The 19,948-nt window shown below is 46.3% G+C and overlaps 1 protein-coding gene across 1 annotated transcript; it reads left to right on the top strand.

The window, feature by feature from the left end:
* Nucleotides 1–238: 238 nt before the first annotated feature.
* Nucleotides 239–19,198, top strand: LOC142906398 (uncharacterized). Its single transcript, XM_076054076.1, has 3 exons — nt 239–275; nt 9,581–9,721; nt 16,248–19,198. Exons 1-3 carry the CDS (start codon nt 239–241, stop codon nt 18,074–18,076), a joined length of 2,007 nt encoding a protein of 668 aa, XP_075910191.1. The 3' UTR covers nt 18,077–19,198.
* Nucleotides 19,199–19,948: the final 750 nt, after the last annotated feature.

The following is a 19,948-nucleotide window of genomic DNA, read 5'->3' as shown; positions in this document are numbered from 1 at the left end:
TACGTGGGGAAGTGAACACTGTGGAGGTAGTCAGCCATGTTACGTGGGGAAGTGAACACTGTGGAGGTAGTCAGCCATGTTACGTGGGGAAGTGAACACCGTGGAGGCAGTCAGCCATGTTACGTGGGGAAGTGAACACCGTGGAGGCAGTCAGCCATGTTACGTGGGGAAGTGAACACCGTGGAGGCAGTCAGCCATGTTACGTGGGGAAGTGAACACTGTGGAGGAACATTCCGCCATGTTACGTCGGGAAGTGAACAGCGTGGACACAGCCGGCGACGTTCCAAATACATAAAAACACTGGGGCACAGCGCTCACAGTCCAACAAAGACAAAGATCCCCCGTGTAGCCTGTGACAGACTGTTGGGGCAAGTGCTGTTAGCGAGTGGCAGCACCGATTAAGATCGGCACTGTGGCACACGACGGGGTGGTTGGCCAACACCACGCCCGGCCGCCTTTGTCTCCCCCAGTGGCGATGTTTACTACACACCGCGCACCAGGTACTCATTTGAGGCTGAGTCGACCTAGGGGGAAGGGGGACCCAGGATTCGAACTCGTGTAGTCGGGGTTCAGAGCGCAGTGCGCTAACCGCTGCGCCACCGCTCCCCCCACCACACACGCGCACAGCAACTCCAGAGAGCGACTTTTGGGTCAGAGGTAGCCGCATTGTACTGGCGCCGTCCATAAATGACATCACGCACCTAGGGGGGGCGGGGGGGGGTCAGATATTTGTGACGATGTGTGACGAGGGGGGGGGCTGAGAAATGTGACGTCACATCAAAATGCGCAACTTTAAATAAATACAGACAACACGTTCTACTTAATTAAATATACTTTTTAATAAATGTTTTCTCCTACAACATCAGAGTGCAGCGCCACATTAAATACGCACTACAATGACAATAGTTTAAAGCGATTTGAAGCATGTTTTTTTTTTGGGGGGGGGGCAGAGCTTTGTGACGTCATATTTGAGGGGGGGGGGTCTGACTTTTTGTTACGCCGTGTGACGATGGGGGGGGGGGGTCAAAAATCGCGTGACGTCATTTATGGACGGCCCCTTTGGCACCGTGCGTCGCTGAATCATTGCTCATCGGAGTGCCAGCTGTATGACAACGCGACGTGGCACGCAGTGCCAACTTACACCTGTCAACCCCTAACCATTGCCTCTCTTATTACAGACCAATTCAGACCTTATTGGTCACCCCGTGCCCCTTACAAATCTCAACGTTCATCCTACAAAGTCCCATCACAAGGGGAAAAACACAAAACATTGTTTTGCCCGTTATAAAACGGCTGTAGTAAGCCGTATGGACCTGAAAAATCAATTTCCCTGTACACGAATACGGAAATTGAAAGGCATTTTATTACAAAAAACAAACATCATTAAAATTCACACAAACACTATAGTATTATAGTAGTTCGAAAATTAGACTGTGGAAAATAGTCATGTGTAATGATGAAAAATACTTGAAGATAACATTTATCATTATCTTATTGCAATATATGAACGTGTAATGGCAAATTAAAACGATGCGATACAATTTGACAATCCTTTACAGCGATACACTTAATCCAATGAAGTTGAATGTAAACGCTGAAACACGTAAATATTACTGAACATAGCGTGGATAGAAGAAACTGATTTAACTAAATATCCACACAATTAAAACATCAATGAAGCAGGTTGTTGGAATGGATGCTCCAGGCGCCACTCTACGCGTGAGTGGTGCCAGTGGACTGAGAGGCCGTGCCAGGAGTCGCTGTCGCTGGCTGCTCAATGACCACCACCCTCTCGGCCGCTGCAGGGAGGGCGCGGCGCTGAGCCTTGAACTTCAGCTTCCCGTCTTCAGTCAAGCAGCAGCTCACGCTCTGCGGGTCCACGTCCCTGGGCAGCTGCGTCTCCCTGTGGAACTCCTGGCAGCTGTGGCTGTAGCTGCCGCTGCTGACTTCTCCGCTCTTCACCTCGCGCCGTCCGGCCACCACCAGCTTGTCTCCAGACACCTTCACGGCCAGGTCCTGTGGGGAGAAGTCCTGCACGTCCAGGGACGCGACAAACCCGCCTCCCTGCTCCTGTGGATCTTCAATCTGGAACCCACTGCTCACGGCCGGCTGCTGCAGCAGTGCGTCTCCGTGGCTGCCCGGGGCCCGCGTGTGGCTGCTGAGCTGATCGACTCCACGGAAGATTCTCTCCATCCTCTCGATCTCGCTCCTCATGTCTCGCTGCAGCTGCTGGAAGAGACTTTCACCGCGGGGGTTCCAGACCGGCCAGCCTGGCCAGACGCTCCTCTCCATCACGTGCATCGCAGGGAAGTAAACACTCAGGGCCATGCTTGTTGATGTGCTTCACAGTGAGGCTCGCTTCAGCTGTGAGCGCTGCTCCCTCCTCCGCCGATGTTCTGCCAGTGCAGCTACAGGAGCTGCTTTTATAGCCCTGGCAGTAGCTACGAGCAGATGCCAGGGGGAGCCAGAAGCGTCCAGAATGACGCAGCTGCTCCCAGGGACTTCCTCCATCCGCACAGAATCTAGAGCGTGACTCGTGTCTCAGGGTGCAGTTTGTGAGCAGTTTACTGCCATGGAATTCACTCAGCACTCATAATGAATGTAAAACAGAGTGATGTGCTCTTCTATATTTAACTGAAATTACTACACTTTGAAGGGTGATACAAACCGAAACTTAAATTCTCGCTTACACAGCACAATGACATCATCAGCCTTATCAGGAAAGACTGAGTCACACAAAAACAACGAATGTCCCTTACATTTAACTTAATTAATAAAAAAACTATCAATTCTGTACAATGGTTATTTTTAAAATATACGTAATGTTATGGTTTGATACTTACACATTGGCAGGGTGAACTAAATGCTATTGTAGTGAACTTGTCATAAACTGCAGCCTGAGACACGAGTCACGCTCTTGATTCTGGGCGGATGATGTAAGCCCCTGGGAGCAGCTGCGTCATTCTGGACGCTTCTGGCTGCCCCTGGCATCTGCTCGTAGCTACTGCCAGGGAATATGCTATTCTGTAATTTTATTTTATTATTTCTTATTTCTACGTGACTTTACCGAAAAAAACAAAGAGCAGTTTCTTCTATCCACGCTATGTTCAGTAATATTTACGTGTTTCAGCGTTCACATTCAACTTCATTGGATTAAGTGTATCGCTGTAAAGGAGTGTCAAATTGTATCGCATCGTTTTAATTTGCCATTACACGTTCATATATTGCAATAAGATAATGATAAATGTTATCTTTAATTATTTTTCATCATTACATATGACTTTTCCACAGTCTAATTTTCGAACTACTATAATACTATACTGTTTGTGTGAATGGTAAATGATGTTTGTTTTTTGTAATAAAATACCTTTCATTTTCCTGCAAGAGTTGCAACTGTTCTTTTTTTCTACATTGTGTTTGTTTCATCGTTACTGTGGACCAGAGTTCTGGACACAGAATTCCCCAAAACTAAGACAACCGGTAACGCGGCCTCATTGCTCCCTGACCATGACAACTCCCAAGGTGCCAGGCTCACGCCGTCGGCCCTGCCGAGTCACTCCGCACTCAGAATCTGGGATTGGCTTGCAATGATCTAAGATCAATCTTACCACTTCACATTTCACTTGTATCATCCTTCAATTGGTAGTAAATCCTTCGCTAAGGAATTGGTCCTCAAATCGTGGGGACAAGCGTACCACGGAAAGATTAGTTGCCATTTAATGTTTGCGACACAGAGAATGTAAATAGTTACATGACCACCTCGCTGCTGTAGCAGTGTAAGTCATGCTGCTATTAATATATTCTATGTCTCGAGTTTCCTGGCTGGCTGCTGGCTGTGCTTCTCTCCATCCCAACAATAACTCCGTTGTTAGTGGGTGCAGGAGACAATAGGGACACCAACAAGGTGGGAATAACCAGAACAGTATTTGAAGACTGACACGGTTCATTTAAAATTGCACTTTCAATATATGCGCCAATTAACGTCATTCTTTTTGACAAAATAACTTGTTTTATCCTAGAGAATTAGAAACTAAACCTGAAGACATTAAACTAGTACAATTAAAATGTACGATTAATTGTAAAGTTAGCAAAATAAATAAATGATCTAATTCATATACTATATTCTTGGTTCTTTCGGTAAAGTCACGTCGAAGGGAAACAATAAAATAATAAAGATAATCCCTCAGCTATTTGCACAAACCAATCCCTTAGCTATTTCAATGCTAAATTACTAGTTGCCTCTGTGGATGTGTAGGTTTTGACTTTAACATAGCCATTCCTGTGACCAGTCACAAGCTAATCCCTTAGCTATTTCAATGCTAAATTACTAGTTGCCTCTGTGGATGTGTAGGTTTTGACTTTAACATAGCCAATTCCGAGACCAGTCACAAGCTAATCCCTCAGCTATTGATATGTAAACCCCTTTGTCAAGGTGCTTCACTTATCCCAACCAGCTTAAAAGTCTCTACGAATCTTAACATCGTTAATTGAAGCTCTGTCGTCCCGACAGTTACCTTTCACCTAAAGACGGCCGCTTGCGTTGTGGCCAAAACGTCGTGAGAATTTTATCGTGTCATTTTATTATTTTATTCTCATTCTACGTGACTTTACCGAAAGAACCAAAGAAAATAAAATAATAAAGATATAAAACAATAAAATTATCCAAATCAAAATTCATATACTGTTGATTTATTCACTCCATCTCCGCAGTGGACACTGCCGGTTGTGTTCCTTCCTTAGCTCCCATTCCCACGTTAGTCTCGACCACCGGCCGTCATCACTTCAAGTTGTGTGTCCTGCCTCACCCCACCTTTCTAAACTAAAATTACGTCCTTAATTTGCATATGAAGTCCAATTGACGTGTCCGTCTTCCAGTATCAGTGTTGTTCTTAGGATGCGCATCATCTCTACGCTTCCTTGTGCATTTCTAAACATTGGTTCTATTTTCTGTTTGTGATGCATCTGTTTGAAAAAAAACGTTCTGCTTAAGGCATATGGCTCAGTTACGTTTCATTATTAAGTTAAGATAATAATAAGCACTTTGCTCTGCCCTGATACGCCTCTCTTAATCATTTTCATCCCTCTTCCCCTTCAACAACCGCCCTACGTGCAAATGCACTTCTGTGTTTTCAAGGCTGTGTCCCTGTTCTTTTTGCGTTCAGTTTGTCATTCCCCCGCACCTCCATTAAAGCATGGTTGGCAGCGCACGGTGCGAAAGAAGTTCACCATGCAAACATACTCTGCGTTGAAAAATGATTCTATTGATAGCAGACCAAACCTGGACAGATTTCTCAATACGAGTGCAATATCGAGGGTACAGATCAATACGACCTGAACACAGATGCTATTTCTCGGGCGGTTGGCAACTCTAGCCATGCCCATACAAACATACACAACATCTTGACCATGAATCGCCTATGCGGCAGATTAAATGTCAAGCATTTTACATTGAATTCCAATCTACTTTTGTTCGTTTTGATTGATTTTGGAGCAGTTTCAAGTAAGAACTTTTTATACAATTATTGTATTGTCATTTACTGTATAATTATGATAATAGACCAAGCACTGAGACATTTTCCAGGGTTGGTCTACAATCGAAAAGGTGGCAACCCCATAGCACACCCTAACGTGTTCCAGTGTTAACACATCGTATGTTTGTATCTTGAAATTCTTTCGCACCGTACGTAGCCCACCGTGCTAATCGGAGGTATGAGATAAGGACAAGGAACTAAACACAATAAGCAATTACTTAAGAAGAGTTTCAATTGAGAATGGGATGATTGCGAGTGCTGTCAATATGGCGGTGTTGACAACAAGCATCCACTTGAAACGAACGCGCTTCCGAAAATCTGCGATTTTATCATTTCATGCCGATACGTGGAGATGAGCGGGTTCACCGCGGGTCTTAAACAGCCCTTCCCCAGCCAACATGCACTGGGGGAAATTCCATCAATATTCTCATTAATAATCTGCTTTGGAAGACGAAGAAGAAAAAAGCTAATCCTGCAGGCATCGCGGATAATAAGATTAGAATATTACTTCGCCCCACATCACGGTGGATACGCACGAATGTTGAACGTCTTTGGGGCCGTCCATAAATGACGTCACGCACCTGGGGGGGGGGCGATCAGACATTTGTGACGATGTGTGACGAGGGGGGGGGGGTGAGAAATGTGACGTCACATCAAAATGCGCAACTTTAAATAAATATAGACGACACGTTCCACTTAATTAAATATACTTTTTAATAAATGTTTTCTCCTACAACATCAGAGTGCAGCGCCACATTAAATACGCACTACAATTACAATAGTTTAAAGCGATTTGAAGCATGTTTTATTTGGTGGGAGGGGGGCCAAAGCTTTGTGACGTCATATTTGAGGGGGGGTCTGACTTTTTGTGACGCCGTGTGACAATGGGGGGTTGGGGTCAAAAATCGTCAGAAGTCGCGTGACGTCATTTATGGACGGCCCCTTTGGCACCGTGCGTCGCCGAATCATTGCTCATCGGAGTGTCAGCTGTATGACAACGCGACGTGGCACGCAGTGCCAACGCACACCTGTCAACCCCTAACTATTGCCTCTCTTATTACAGACCAATTCAGACCTTATTGGTCACCCCGTGCCCCTTACAAATCTCAACGTTCATCCTACAAAATCCCATCACAAGGGGAGAAACACAAAACATTGTTTTGCCCGTTTTGAAACGGCTCTAGTAAGCCGTATGGACCTGAGAACTCAATCTCCCTGTACACCAATACGGGGTAACCCCGTACGGGTTGACACGGCATGCCAACGTGATACTGGATCGCGCCTTCGGCTCTAAGAGATTCGTTTGTGACTGAACTGGAGATTAATGAATGATAAACCAGCCAGGGCTTCCCTCGCTGTACGCGGGTTCGGTTTGTTGCGCTATTTCACGCTGTGGGGGCCGTCCATAAATGACGTCACGCGATTTTAGACGATTTTTGACCCCCCCTCCCATCGTCACGCGGCGTCACAAAGAGTCAGAGCCCCCCCTCAAATATGACGGTACAAAGCTGTGCCCCCCCCCCCCCCAAAATAAAGCATGCTTCAAATCGCTTTAAACTATTGTCATCGTGGTGCTTATTTAATGTGGCGCTGCACTCTGATGTTGTAGGAGAAAATATTTATTAAAAAGTCTATTTAATTACGTAGAACGTGTTGTCTATATTTATTTAAAGTTGCGCATTTTGATGTGACGTCACATTTCTCAACCCCCCCCCCCCCTCATTTATGGACGGCCCCAGTACAATGCGGCTACCTCTGACCCAAAAGTCGCTCTCTGGAGCTGCTGTGCACGTGTGTGGTGGGGGGAGCGGTGGGCTACGTACGGTGCGAAAGAATTTCAAGATACAAACATACGATGTGTTAACACTGGAACACATGAGGGTGTGCTATGGGGTTGCAACCTTTTCGATTGTAGACCAACCCTGGGCAATGTCTCAGTGCTTGGTCTATTATCACAATTATACAGTAAATGGCAATACAATAATTCTATTAAAAATACTTACTTGAAACTGCGCCAAAATAAATCAAAACGAACAAAAGTAGATCGAAATTCAATGTATAATGCTTGACATTTAATCTGCCGCATAGGCGATTCATGGTCAAGATGTTGTGTATGTTTGCATGGGCATGGCTAGAGTTGCCACCCGTCCATGAATTAGCATCTGTGTTCAGTTGGTATTGATCTGTACCCTCGATATTGCACTCGTATTGAGAAATCTGTCCAGGATTGGTCTGCAGTCAGTAGAATCATTTTTCAACGCAGCGTATGTTTGCATGGTAAACTTCTTTCGCACCGTACGCAGCCAACCATGCTTTACTGGAGGTGCGGGGGAATAACAAACTGAACGCAAAAAGAACAGGGACACAGCCTTGAAAACACAGAAGTGCATCTACACGTAGGGCGGTTGTTGAAGGGGAAGACGGATGAAAATGATTAAGAGAGGTGTATCAGGGCAGAACAAAGTGCTTATTGTTATCTTAACTTAATAATGAAACGTAACTGAGCCATATGCCTTAAGCAGAACGTTTTTTTTCAAACAGATGCATCACAAACGGAAAGTAGAACCAATGTTTAGAAATGCACAAGGAAGCGTAGAGATGATGCACATCCTAAGAATTACACTGATACTGGAAGACGGACACGTCAATTGGACTTCATATGACTTCATATAATTAAGGACGTAATTTTAGTTTAGAAAGGTGGGGTGAGGCAGGACACACAACTTGAAGTGATGACGGCCGGTGGTCGAGACTAACGTGGGAATGGGAGCTAAGGAAGGAACACAACCGGCAGTGTCCACTGCGGAGATGGAGTGAATAAATCAACAGTATATGAATTTTGATATGGGGAATTTTATTGTTTTATATCTTTATTATTTTATTTTCCTTGGTTCTTTCGGTAAAGTCACGTAGAATGAGAATAAAATAATAAAAAAACAATAAAATTCTCACGACGTTTTGGCCACAACGCAAGCGGCCGTCTTTAGGTGAAAGGTACAGTACGGTCGGGACGACAGAGCTTCAATTAACGATGTTAAGATTCGTAGCGACTTTTAAGCTGGTTGGGAGAAGTAAGGCACCTTGACAAAGGGGTTTACATATCAATAGCTGAGGGATTAGCTTGTGACTGGTCACGGAATTGGCTATGTTAAAGTCAAAACCGACACATCCACAGAGGCAACTAGTAATTTAGCATTGAAATAGCTAAGGGATTAGCTTGTGACTGGTCACAGGAATGGCTATGTTAAAGTCAAAATCTACACATCCACAGAGGCAACTAGTAATTTAGCATTGAAATAGCTAAGGGATTAGCTTGTGCAAATAGCTGAGGGATTAGCTTGTGACTGGTCACGGAAATGGCTATGTTAAAGTAAAAACCTACACATCCACGGAGGCAACTAGTAATTTAGCATTGAAATAGCTAAGGGATTAGCTTGTGACTGGTCACAGAAATATATGTTAAAGTAAGGCCTACACATCCACAGAGCTTCAATGAACGCTGTTAAGATTCGTAGCGACTTTTAAGCTGGTTGGGAGAAGTGAGGAGTGAGGCTCCCTCCTCTGCCGATGTTCTGTCTCAGATGTGAATAATTTGTATTGTATTACAATTCTATAAACAATACAGTGTTGTAGTGCATCACGTGTTGATGTTCCATTGCACAGCCACGTTCCAAATGCTATAATGACGTAAGAGCCGTGGAAACCTCTGACGTCACGGTGACGTCATGGCCCGGTGACGTCACGGCAGAGGTCAGAGTGGAGTCGGCTCCTGGATAGGAAACCACCTCGCCCCACGCTGCTCCTCCACTTCGAGTTCTTCAGAGACCTTCGCCACCACCACCACCATGGCGATCTTCACGGCTGTCCTCACTGTGGTTCTGCTGCTCACGCAGCCGATGGTGGAGCTCCTCGGAGGATCTCGGCGTGGGGGTTCGGTCATCAACGGCTCCAACACCACCACCACGATCAACTACTCGGGACTCATGAAGAACGTCTCTGCATCAGCAGGGGTCGCCACCTGGGGACCGATGTTCAGTAGCCACAGTGAGGACATTGTGGACAGCGTGCTCCCTGCTCTGCTCCACGCTGTAGGTCAGCTGTACAGCGGCTGCAAGGAGGCCATCAGCTCCACCATGCTGCTGAACACCCTGCACATCGCCGTGCATCTCTGGCGTTTCATACGTCGCCAAGTGAGTGAGCAACATCCATCATCATCACCACCATCAGCCATGGTCAATCCACTAGTGGGTAGAGACCTCCACGAGCCGTCGCCACCTCCCACGATGCCGCTGTGCAGTAATCCACCCAGCACCTGCACGTGGAGCGATTTCATTGCTTCATCTCCCCACTGGGCACCCTCTCGGATGACCCCCTCGCAGCCCGTCGGCATCACTCACCCCCTTCACACCTCCACCGATCCCCCTCAACTCCACTCACGGTGTCTTCAACAGCCTGGTTGGGCACTGGAACAGTATCCCGGACAGTGCCGGATTAAGCTCGTGCGGGTCCTGTAGCTTATATTATAAAGGTGCCCAGAATAAATAAAAAACACAATTATAAAGCACGAAGTTTTTAACTTGCATAGTAAAGTAATTGTAATTTTACTATAGTAATAGAGCAAGTACAGAATCACTGAACGGGGATTTATAGGGTGAGATAATTTAGCGCGGGGCGCTTGAAAGTGCGGGACCCACAGCTAATGATTATTTTGTTCCGAGGATAATCCGGCACTGATCACGGATTGAGTATGAGGAGCAGTGATGAGATTTAAAGTATTTTTTAACATGTTATTAAAATGTTATGTTTAATAGAAAATATAATGTTGTTTGTCTCTTAGCTGTGATTCGTAAAAACACTGTTGTTACTCAATGGTCTTTCGGTAAAGTCACGTAGAAAAAATAAACAAAATAATAGAATACGACGTTTCGATTGCAACTCAAGCAGTCGTCATCAGGTGAAACTAAATTTGAGAGAGAGAGACCAAACACAGACAGGGAGACACAAAGATCCCCCGTATAGCCTGAACAGACTGTAGGGGCAAGTGCTGTTAGCGAGCACCTGTGAAGGCCGGAACAGTACACGAGGGGGTGGGTGGCCAGCACCACGCCCGACCGCCTTTGTCTCCCTAGTGGCGATGTTTACACACCGCACCAGGTACTCATTTGAGGCTGAGTCGACCTAGGGGAGGCCCGGGACCGGTTCAGATAATCGTCACTGGTGTTGGCCGTGAGCGGGAATCGAACCCGGGTCGCCAGGTTCATAGCGCAGCGTAGCGCTAACAGCTGCACCACCGCTCCCCACACACAGGGAGACACACAAGCAGAGAAGGACGGTGATCAACCAGGCAAAGTATTATTTGTTGTGTTGGCCGACTCAATGAGTTGCATTACATTTCTAAGTTTGCTGAGTTTGATCCTCTTTCTATCAGCTTGTACCCTCTGTAAATTTCACCCCCACTATCTCGCCCGTTACGGCAGCCCCTCCGCTCCCACTCCCCCTCGGAGTAGCCGAGGGATTAGCCGGGGTATGCTTGCTCTGCGATCTTACATTTACTTGCAAATCCCACCACAAACGTATATAGTGTAACCTTTGGTTGCAGTAGCTCTCTCGCTACATTTCTTCCTGTCTCAGCAGTCCGCCTGCTGTATTATTTCACCTGAAGACGATTGCTTGTGTTGTGACCACGTGTATACTGTTTACTACAGTACTATGGTGTTGTGACCACGTGTATACTGTTTAATATAGTACTATAGTGTTGTGACCACGTGTATACTGTTTACTATAGTACTATAGTGTTTTGACCACGTGTATACTGTTTACTATAGTACTATAGTGTTGGGACCACGTGTATACTGTTTACTACAGTACTATAGTGTTGTGACCACGTGTATACTGTTTACTATAGTACTATAGTGTTGGGACCACGTGTATACTCTTTACTACAGTACTATAGTGTTGTGACCACGTGTATACTGTTTACTATAGTACTATAGTGTTGGGACCACGTATATACTGTTTACTACAGTACTATAGAGTTGTGACCACGTGTATACTGTTTACTATAGTACTATAGTGTTGTGACCATGTGTATACTGTTTACTATAGTACTATAGTGTTGTGACCACGTCTATACTGTTTACTACAGTACTATAGTGTTGTGACCACGTGCATACTGTTTACTATAGTACTGTAGTGGTGTGACCACGTGTATACTGTATACTACAGTACTATAGTGTTGTGACCACGTGTATACTGTTTACTATAGTACTATAGTGTTGGGACCACGTGTATACTGTTTACTACAGTACTATAGTGTTGTGACCACGTGTATACTGTTTACTATAGTACTATAGTGTTGTGACCATGTGTATACTGTTTACTATAGTACTATAGTGTTGTGACCACGTGTATACTGTTTACTACAGTACTATAGTGTTGTGACCACGTGCATACTATTTACTATAGTACTGTAGTGTTGTGACCACGTGTATACTGTATACTACAGTACTATAGTGTTGTGACCACGTGTATACTGTTTACTATAGTACTATAGTGTTGGGACCACGTGTATACTGTTTACTACAGTACTATAGTGTTGTGACCACGTGTATACTGTTTCCTATAGTACTATAGTGTTGTGACCATGTGTATACTGTTTACTATAGTACTATAGTGTTGTGACCACGTCTATACTGTTTACTACAGTACTATAGTGTTGTGACCACGTGCATACTGTTTACTATAGTACTGTAGTGTTGTGACCACGTGTATACTGTATACTACAGTACTATAGTGTTGTGACCACGTGTATACTGTTTACTATAGTACTATAGTGTTGGGACCACGTGTATACTGTTTACTACAGTACTATAGTGTTGTGACCACGTGCATACTGTTTACTACAGTACTATAGTGTTGAGACCAAGTGTATACTGTTTACTATAGTACTGTAGAGTTGTGACCACGTGTATACTGTTTACTATAGTACTATAGTGTTGGGACCACGTGTATACTGTTTACTACAGTACTATAGTGTTGTGACCACGTGTATACTGTTTACTATAGTACTATAGTGTTGGGACCACGTGTATACTGTTTACTACAGTACTATAGTGTTGTGACCACGTGTATACTGTTTACTATAGTACTATAGTTTTGTGACCACGTCTATACTGTTTACTATAGTACTATAGTGTTGTGACCACGTGTATACTGTTTACTATAGTACTATAATATTGTGACCACGTGTATACTGTTTACTACAGTTCTATAGTGGTGTGACCACGTGTGTACTGTTTACTATAGTACTATAGTGTTGTGACCACGTGTACACTGTTTGCTACAGTACTATAGTGTTGTGACCACGTGTGTAATGTTTACCACAGTACTATAGTGTTGTGATCACGTGTGTAATGTTTACTACAGTACTATAGTGTTGTGACCACGTGTATACTGTTTACTACAGTACTATAGTGTTGTGACCACGTGTATACTGTTTACTATAGTACTATAGTGTGACCACGTGTATACTGTTTACTACAGTACTATAGTGTTGTGACCACGTGTATACTGTTTACTACAGTACTATAGTGTTGTGACCACGTCTATACTGTTTACTACAGTACCATAGTGTTGTGACCACGTGTATACTGTTTACTACAGTACTATAGTGTTGTGACCACGTGTATACTGTTTACTACAGTACTATAGTATTGTGACCACGTCTATACTGTTTACTACAGTACTATAGTGTTGTGACCACGTGTATACTGTTTACTATAGTACTATAGTGTTGTGACCACGTGTATATTGTTTACTACAGTACTATAGTGTTGTGACCACGTGTATACTGTTTACTATAGTACTATAGTGTTGTGACCACGTGTTTACTGTTTACTATAGTACTATAGTGTTGTGACCACGTGTACACTGTTTACTACAGTACTATAGTGTTGTGACCACGTGTGTAATGTTTACTACATTACTATAGTGTTGGGACCACGTGTATACTGTTTACTACAGTACTATAGTGTTGTGACCACGTGTATACTGTTTCCTATAGTACTATAGTGTTGTGACCATGTGTATACTGTTTACTATAGTACTATAGTGTTGTGACCACGTGTATACTGTTTACTACAGTACTATAGTGTTGTGACCACGTGTATACTGTTTACTATAGTACTATAGTGTTGTGACCATGTGTATACTGTTTACTATAGTACTATAGTGTTGTGACCACGTCTATACTGTTTACTACAGTACTATAGTGTTGTGACCACGTGCATACTGTTTACTATAGTACTGTAGTGTTGTGACCACGTGTATACTGTATACTACAGTACTATAGTGTTGTGACCACGTGTATACTGTTTACTATAGTACTATAGTGTTGGGACCACGTGTATACTGTTTACTACAGTACTATAGTGTTGTGACCACGTGTATACTGTTTCCTATAGTACTATAGTGTTGTGACCATGTGTATACTGTTTACTATAGTACTATAGTGTTGTGACCACGTCTATACTGTTTACTACAGTACTATAGTGTTGTGACCACGTGCATACTGTTTACTATAGTACTGTAGTGTTGTGACCACGTGTATACTGTATACTACAGTACTATAGTCTTGTGACCACGTGTATACTGTTTACTATAGTACTATAGTGTTGGGACCACGTGTATACTGTTTACTACAGTACTATATTGTTGTGACCACGTGTATACTGTTTACTATAGTACTATAGTGTTGTGACCACGTGTATACTGTTTACTATAGTACTATAGTGTTGTGACCACGTGTATACTGTTTACTATAGTACTATAGTGTTGGGACCACGTGTATACTGTTTACTACAGTACTATAGTGTTGTGACCACGTGTATACTGTTTCCTATAGTACTATAGTGTTGTGACCATGTGTATACTGTTTACTATGGTACTATAGTGTTGTGACCACGTGTATACTGTTTACTACAGTACTATAGTGTTGTGACCAAGTGTATACTGTTTACTATAGTACTGTAGTGTTGTGACCACGTGTATACTGTTTACTATAGTACTATAATGTTGTGACCACGTGTATACTGTTTACTACAGTACTATAGTGGTGTGACCACGTGTGTACTGTTTACTATAGTACTATAGTGTTGTGACCACGTGTACACTGTTTGCTACAGTACTATAGTGTTGTGACCACGTGTGTAATGTTTACTACAGTACTATAGTGTTGTGATCACGTGTGTAATGTTTACTACAGTACTATAGTGTTGTGACCACGTGTATACTGTTTACTACAGTACTATAGTGTTGTGACCACGTGTGTACTGTTTACTATAGTACTATAGTGTGACCACGTGTATACTGTTTACTACAGTACTATAGTGTTGTGACCACGTGTATACTCTTTACTACAGTACTATAGTGTTGTGACCAAGTGTGTACTGTTTACTACAGTACTATAGTGTTGTGACCACGTGTATACTGTTTACTATAGTACTGTAGTGTTGTGACCACGTGTATACTGTATTTGCTATAGTACTATAATGTTGTGACCACGTGTATACTGTTTACTACAGTACTATAGTGTTGTGACCACGTGTATACTCTTTACTACAGTACTATAGTGTTGTGACCAAGTGTGTACTGTTTACTACAGTACTATAGTGTTGTGACCACGTGTATACTGTTTACTATAGTACTGTAGTGTTGTGACCACGTGTATACTGTATTTGCTATAGTACTATAGTGTTGTGACCACGTGTATACTGTTTACTACAGTACTATAGTGTTGTGACCACGTGTGTACTGTTTACTACAGTACTATAGTGTTGTGACCACGTGTATACTGTTTACTATAGTACTATAGTGTTGTGACCACGTGTATACTGCGGGATTGTGGGTAATCGTCTCCCATGCTCGGTCTCAGTCGGTGTGCCTCACTCGTATAGTCAACATCCGTGCGAACCTATCTTGTTTACTATAGTACTATAGTGTTGTGACTACGTGTATACTGTTTACTACAGTACTATAGTGTTGTGACTACGTGTATACTGTTTACTACAGTACTGTAGTGTTGTGAATACGTGTGCGTGCGTAAAGCATTTTTTTATTTTGTGTCCATGTGTAGTGACTGTTCTTTAGTAACTGTACTGCAAGTGAAAGTCGTCCTACACAATAACCATCCTCTATCTCGTCTCCCTCACACCAGCCACGATTAAATGTAATTAATAAATTTGATTACTTTATATTAAATAATAAAAATATAAAAAGGTATTTTGTATTAATATTTTTTATATGAATACGGTATTTTTGGTTTGTGGAACGAATCATCTGAGTTTCCATTATTTCTTATGGGGGAAATTCGCTTTGATATACGAGTGCTTTGGATTAAGAGCACGTTTCCAGAAGGAATTATGCTCGCAATCCAAGGTTTCACTTTATTAGTTATTTTTCTATCTACGTGATTTTACCGAAAGATACCAAAGAGTATGCTGTTGTTAGTTTAAATGTTTGGTAAGTAAGACTTAGTCTGTGCTGCTCTCCAGTTGCCTGGATGAAAAGTGGCCCAAGTTTTTCCCAATCCTGGCCTCCTGGCTCAAAAACGTAAAAAACAAACTCGCAAGTCTGTCCCCAGGGTCACAACGCACTCACAGACACGGAGCAGGGAGATTCAGCTAATGACGCCGTTGATGTTTTTCGTAACTTTTGCAGAGAGCGATGAGAATGAGGATGAGGACCAGAAGGAGGAAGATTTCCCGGGCGCTGCAGAGAAAGAAAGGTGGAGGTCTCGGCCGAGCACCGAGTCCCTGGGCTCGTATGGCCGCGGCGCGGAGACGAAAGCGGCGGGCGCAGGGGAGGGGAAACAGCCCCGGCACCAAGCAGAGCTGTGCTCCTCACCTGAAGAATCCAGCTCCACTCAGGCCATCGCTCCCACTGGGGCCATCGCCTCCACCTCCACTCGGGCCATTGCCTCCATCTCTACTCGGGCCATCGCCTCCACCGCTGCCATCGCCTCCCCCGCTGCCATCGCCTCCACCTCCACTCAGGCCATCGCCTCCATCTCTACTCAGGCCATCGCCTCCCCCACTGATATCAACTCCACCTCCAATGCTTCCATCGCCTCCACCTCCACTCGGGCCATCGCCTCCACCTCCACTCGGGCCATCGCCTCCACCTCCACTCGGGCCATCGCCTCCACCTCTACTCAGGCCATCGCCTCCACCTCTACTCAGGCCATCGCCTCCACCTCCACTCAGGCCATCGTCTCCATCTCTACTCAGGCCATCGCCTCCCCCACTGATATCAACTCCACCTCCACTGCTTCCATCGCCTCCACCTCTACTCAGGCCATCGCCTCCACCTCCACTCAGGCCATCGCCTCCACCTCTACTCAGGCCATCGCCTCCACCTCCACTCAGGCAATCGCCTCTACCTCCACTCGGGCCATCGCCTCCACCTCTACTCAGGCCATCGCCTCCATCTCTACTCAGGCCATCGCCTCCACCTCTACTCATGCCATCGTCTCCACCTCAACTCAGGCCATCGCCTCCACCTCTACTCAGGCCATCGCCTCCACCTCCACTCAGGACATCGTCTCCATCTCTACTCAGGCCATCGCCTCCCCCACTGATATCAACTCCACCTCCACTGCTTCCATCGCCTCCACCTCCACTCAGGCCATCGCCTCCACCTCCACTCGGGCCATCTTCTCCACCTCCACTCGGGCCATCGCCTCCACCTCTACTCAGGCCATCGCCTCCACCTCCACTCAGGCCATCGCCTCCACCTCTACTCAGGCCATCGCCTCCACCTCCACTCAGGCAATCGCCTCCACCTCCACTCATGCCATCGTCTCCACCTCAACTCAGGCCATCGCCTCCACCTCCACTCAGGCCATCGCCTCCACCTCTACTCAGGCCATCGCCTCCATCTCTACTCAGGCCATCGCCTCCACCTCTACTCATGCCATCGTCTCCACCTCAACTCAGGCCATCGCCTCTACCTCTACTCAGGCCATCGCCTCCACCTCTACTCAGGCCATCGTCTCCACCTCTACTCAGGCAATCGCCTCCACCTCCACTCGGGCCATCGCCTCCACCTCTACTCAGGCCATCGCCTCCATCTCCACTCAGGCAATCGCCTCCACCTCCACTCGGGCCATCGCCTCCACCTCTACTCGGGCCATCGCCTCCACCTCTACTCAGGCCATCGTCTCCACCTCAACTCAGGCCATCGCCTCCACCTCTACTCAGGCCATCGCCTCTACCTCTACTCAGGCCATCGCCTCCATCTCTACTCAGGACATCGCCCCCACTGCTGCCATCGCCTACACCTCCAATCGGGCCATCGGCTCCACTGCTGCCATCGCCTCCATCTCTACTCAGGCCATTGCCTCCACCACTGATATCAACTCTACCCCCACTGCTGACATCGACTCCACCTTCACTCCTGCCATTGCCTCAACCTTCACTTCTGCCATCGCCTCCACTGCCACTATCGCCACCACCGCCACTCGCACCATCACCTCCACCCATGAGTAATCAAGCTAACCCCCAGGATTGGGAGCTCCCTGCTTTCCACCTGCCTCCACCTCCACCAGAGCCCTGGGCTCCTCCACCCCACCGTGATACCAGACCGGGCCCGGCACACGAGTCTTTTGCTCCCTGTTCTTCACGGCAGCGTTACCGCAAGTCCCGCAACAGCCGCCTTCCTCCCCGCCTCCGCAAACCTCCTCTCGAATCCTCAACTCCACTGCTGCCATCGCCTCCATCTCTACTCAGGCCATTGCCTCCACCACTGATATCAACTCTACCCCCACTGCTGACATCGACTCCACTTTCACTCCTGCCATTGCCTCAACCTCCACTTCTGCCATCGCTTCCACTGCCACTATCGCCACCACCGCCACTCGCACCATCACCTCCACCCATGAGTAATCAAGCTAAACCCCAGGATTGGGAGCTCCCTGCTTTCCACCTGCCTCCACCTCCACCAGAGCCCTGGGTTCCTCCACACCACCGTGATACCAGACCGGGCCCGGCACACGAGTCTTTTGCTCCCTATTCTTCACGGCAGCGTTACCGCAAGTCCCGCAACAGCCGCCTTCCTCCCCGCCTCCGCAAACCTCCTCTCGAATCCTCAACTCCATCCGCATTGATTCGTCCCATCCACCCGGACCGAGAGCACCTTCCCCCCGGCCTCGCTCCACCTGCAGGGCAGCGGATCCCCCCCCAGCCCAGGTGCAACGGCCGGGGTCCCGCGTACGGAGTCCCAGGTGCCCCTTCTGCCTGGCACCACTCCCACGAGTCGCGCTTCACGCGGCGTCCCGCCCTCCTCCCCACGCCTCCACCGGATCAGTGGATTCCTCCCCACCTTCGTCCCAGCCGAGCGGCTCCTGCTCCACACTGGGCCACCCGTCCCACTTTTGTTCCGTGCCGCTCCACAGATTTCCATGACAGACATCATCATCCGCCCCTTGTCCAACCCACACCACTGCATCACCATAGCCCGGCGACATTCACGGACTGCTCACACACGTGACTCCTGCTGGTCGGGTGACCGTGATGAACTATATGTGTCGCGTTGATGGCCATGTGATGGACATTGCTTTGAGTGGCAGAGCAGGTGGTTGTCATGATTAATACATTTGTGTTGTTATTGGACACTGCAGTGTGCGTGTGAGTTGCTGTGCGGTGCAACAGAGCACGTATTTGGTGTCGATCTTCGCGTGTGTGTGATTGTGTGGAGCGGTAGTGTCATGGTTAACGCTACACCGCGCTTCGAAACCCAGGTTTGACCCGAGTTAGCTTTCCGCACACGGCCACAGCCGGTGCAAGCAGTTGCGCAACTCGGTTGCACACAACTGAAGTCACTCTACACGTGGAAGTCTCTGCAACCAATTTGCTTGGCGATTGGTGGCCAGAACCACGAGCGATCCACACAGCACAGGGTGCTGGTCAGTCTGACCAACCACCCATTTCACCTGACTTTCCACAAAATCACCATTAATGTTCCTTTCCCAGGCAGTGACACCAACTCTGCCAAAGTGTGTTAGGAACTAATGCTGTGTATGTTCGGCAGAAACTCTGCACGATTCTGCTGATAAGACACTTAATTTCGAAACCATTTGAGAATGTCGTATTTATAATAAACGTGCACCATTTTTTAGCTGCTTGCCGCCCCTGTACATAGTACCTCTGTATTGATTACAAGTCCTGTGTGCTCACCATTGTACCATGGCATGTGCCTAGGTGGCACTACCGGATGGCTCCCATCCATAGCTGCCAGGCCATCGGCCAGCGCGATAAATATTCGACGCCAACCAGCAAATATTTATTCCCACGAGGGGTGACGGGAACCGAACCAGGGATGTCCAGAGCAATCAACTCGTTAATGCGGGAGACCTGAATAGT

Source organism: Petromyzon marinus, chromosome 4 (assembly GCF_048934315.1).
Source record: "Petromyzon marinus isolate PM22_M1 ecotype Great Lakes invasive population chromosome 4, UKy_Petmar_22M1.pri1.0, whole genome shotgun sequence".
Classification (NCBI taxonomy): Eukaryota; Metazoa; Chordata; class Hyperoartia; order Petromyzontiformes; family Petromyzontidae; genus Petromyzon; species Petromyzon marinus.
Note: the sequence above shows the minus strand (reverse complement) of the source record. Positions and strands in the feature narration are given on the sequence as shown.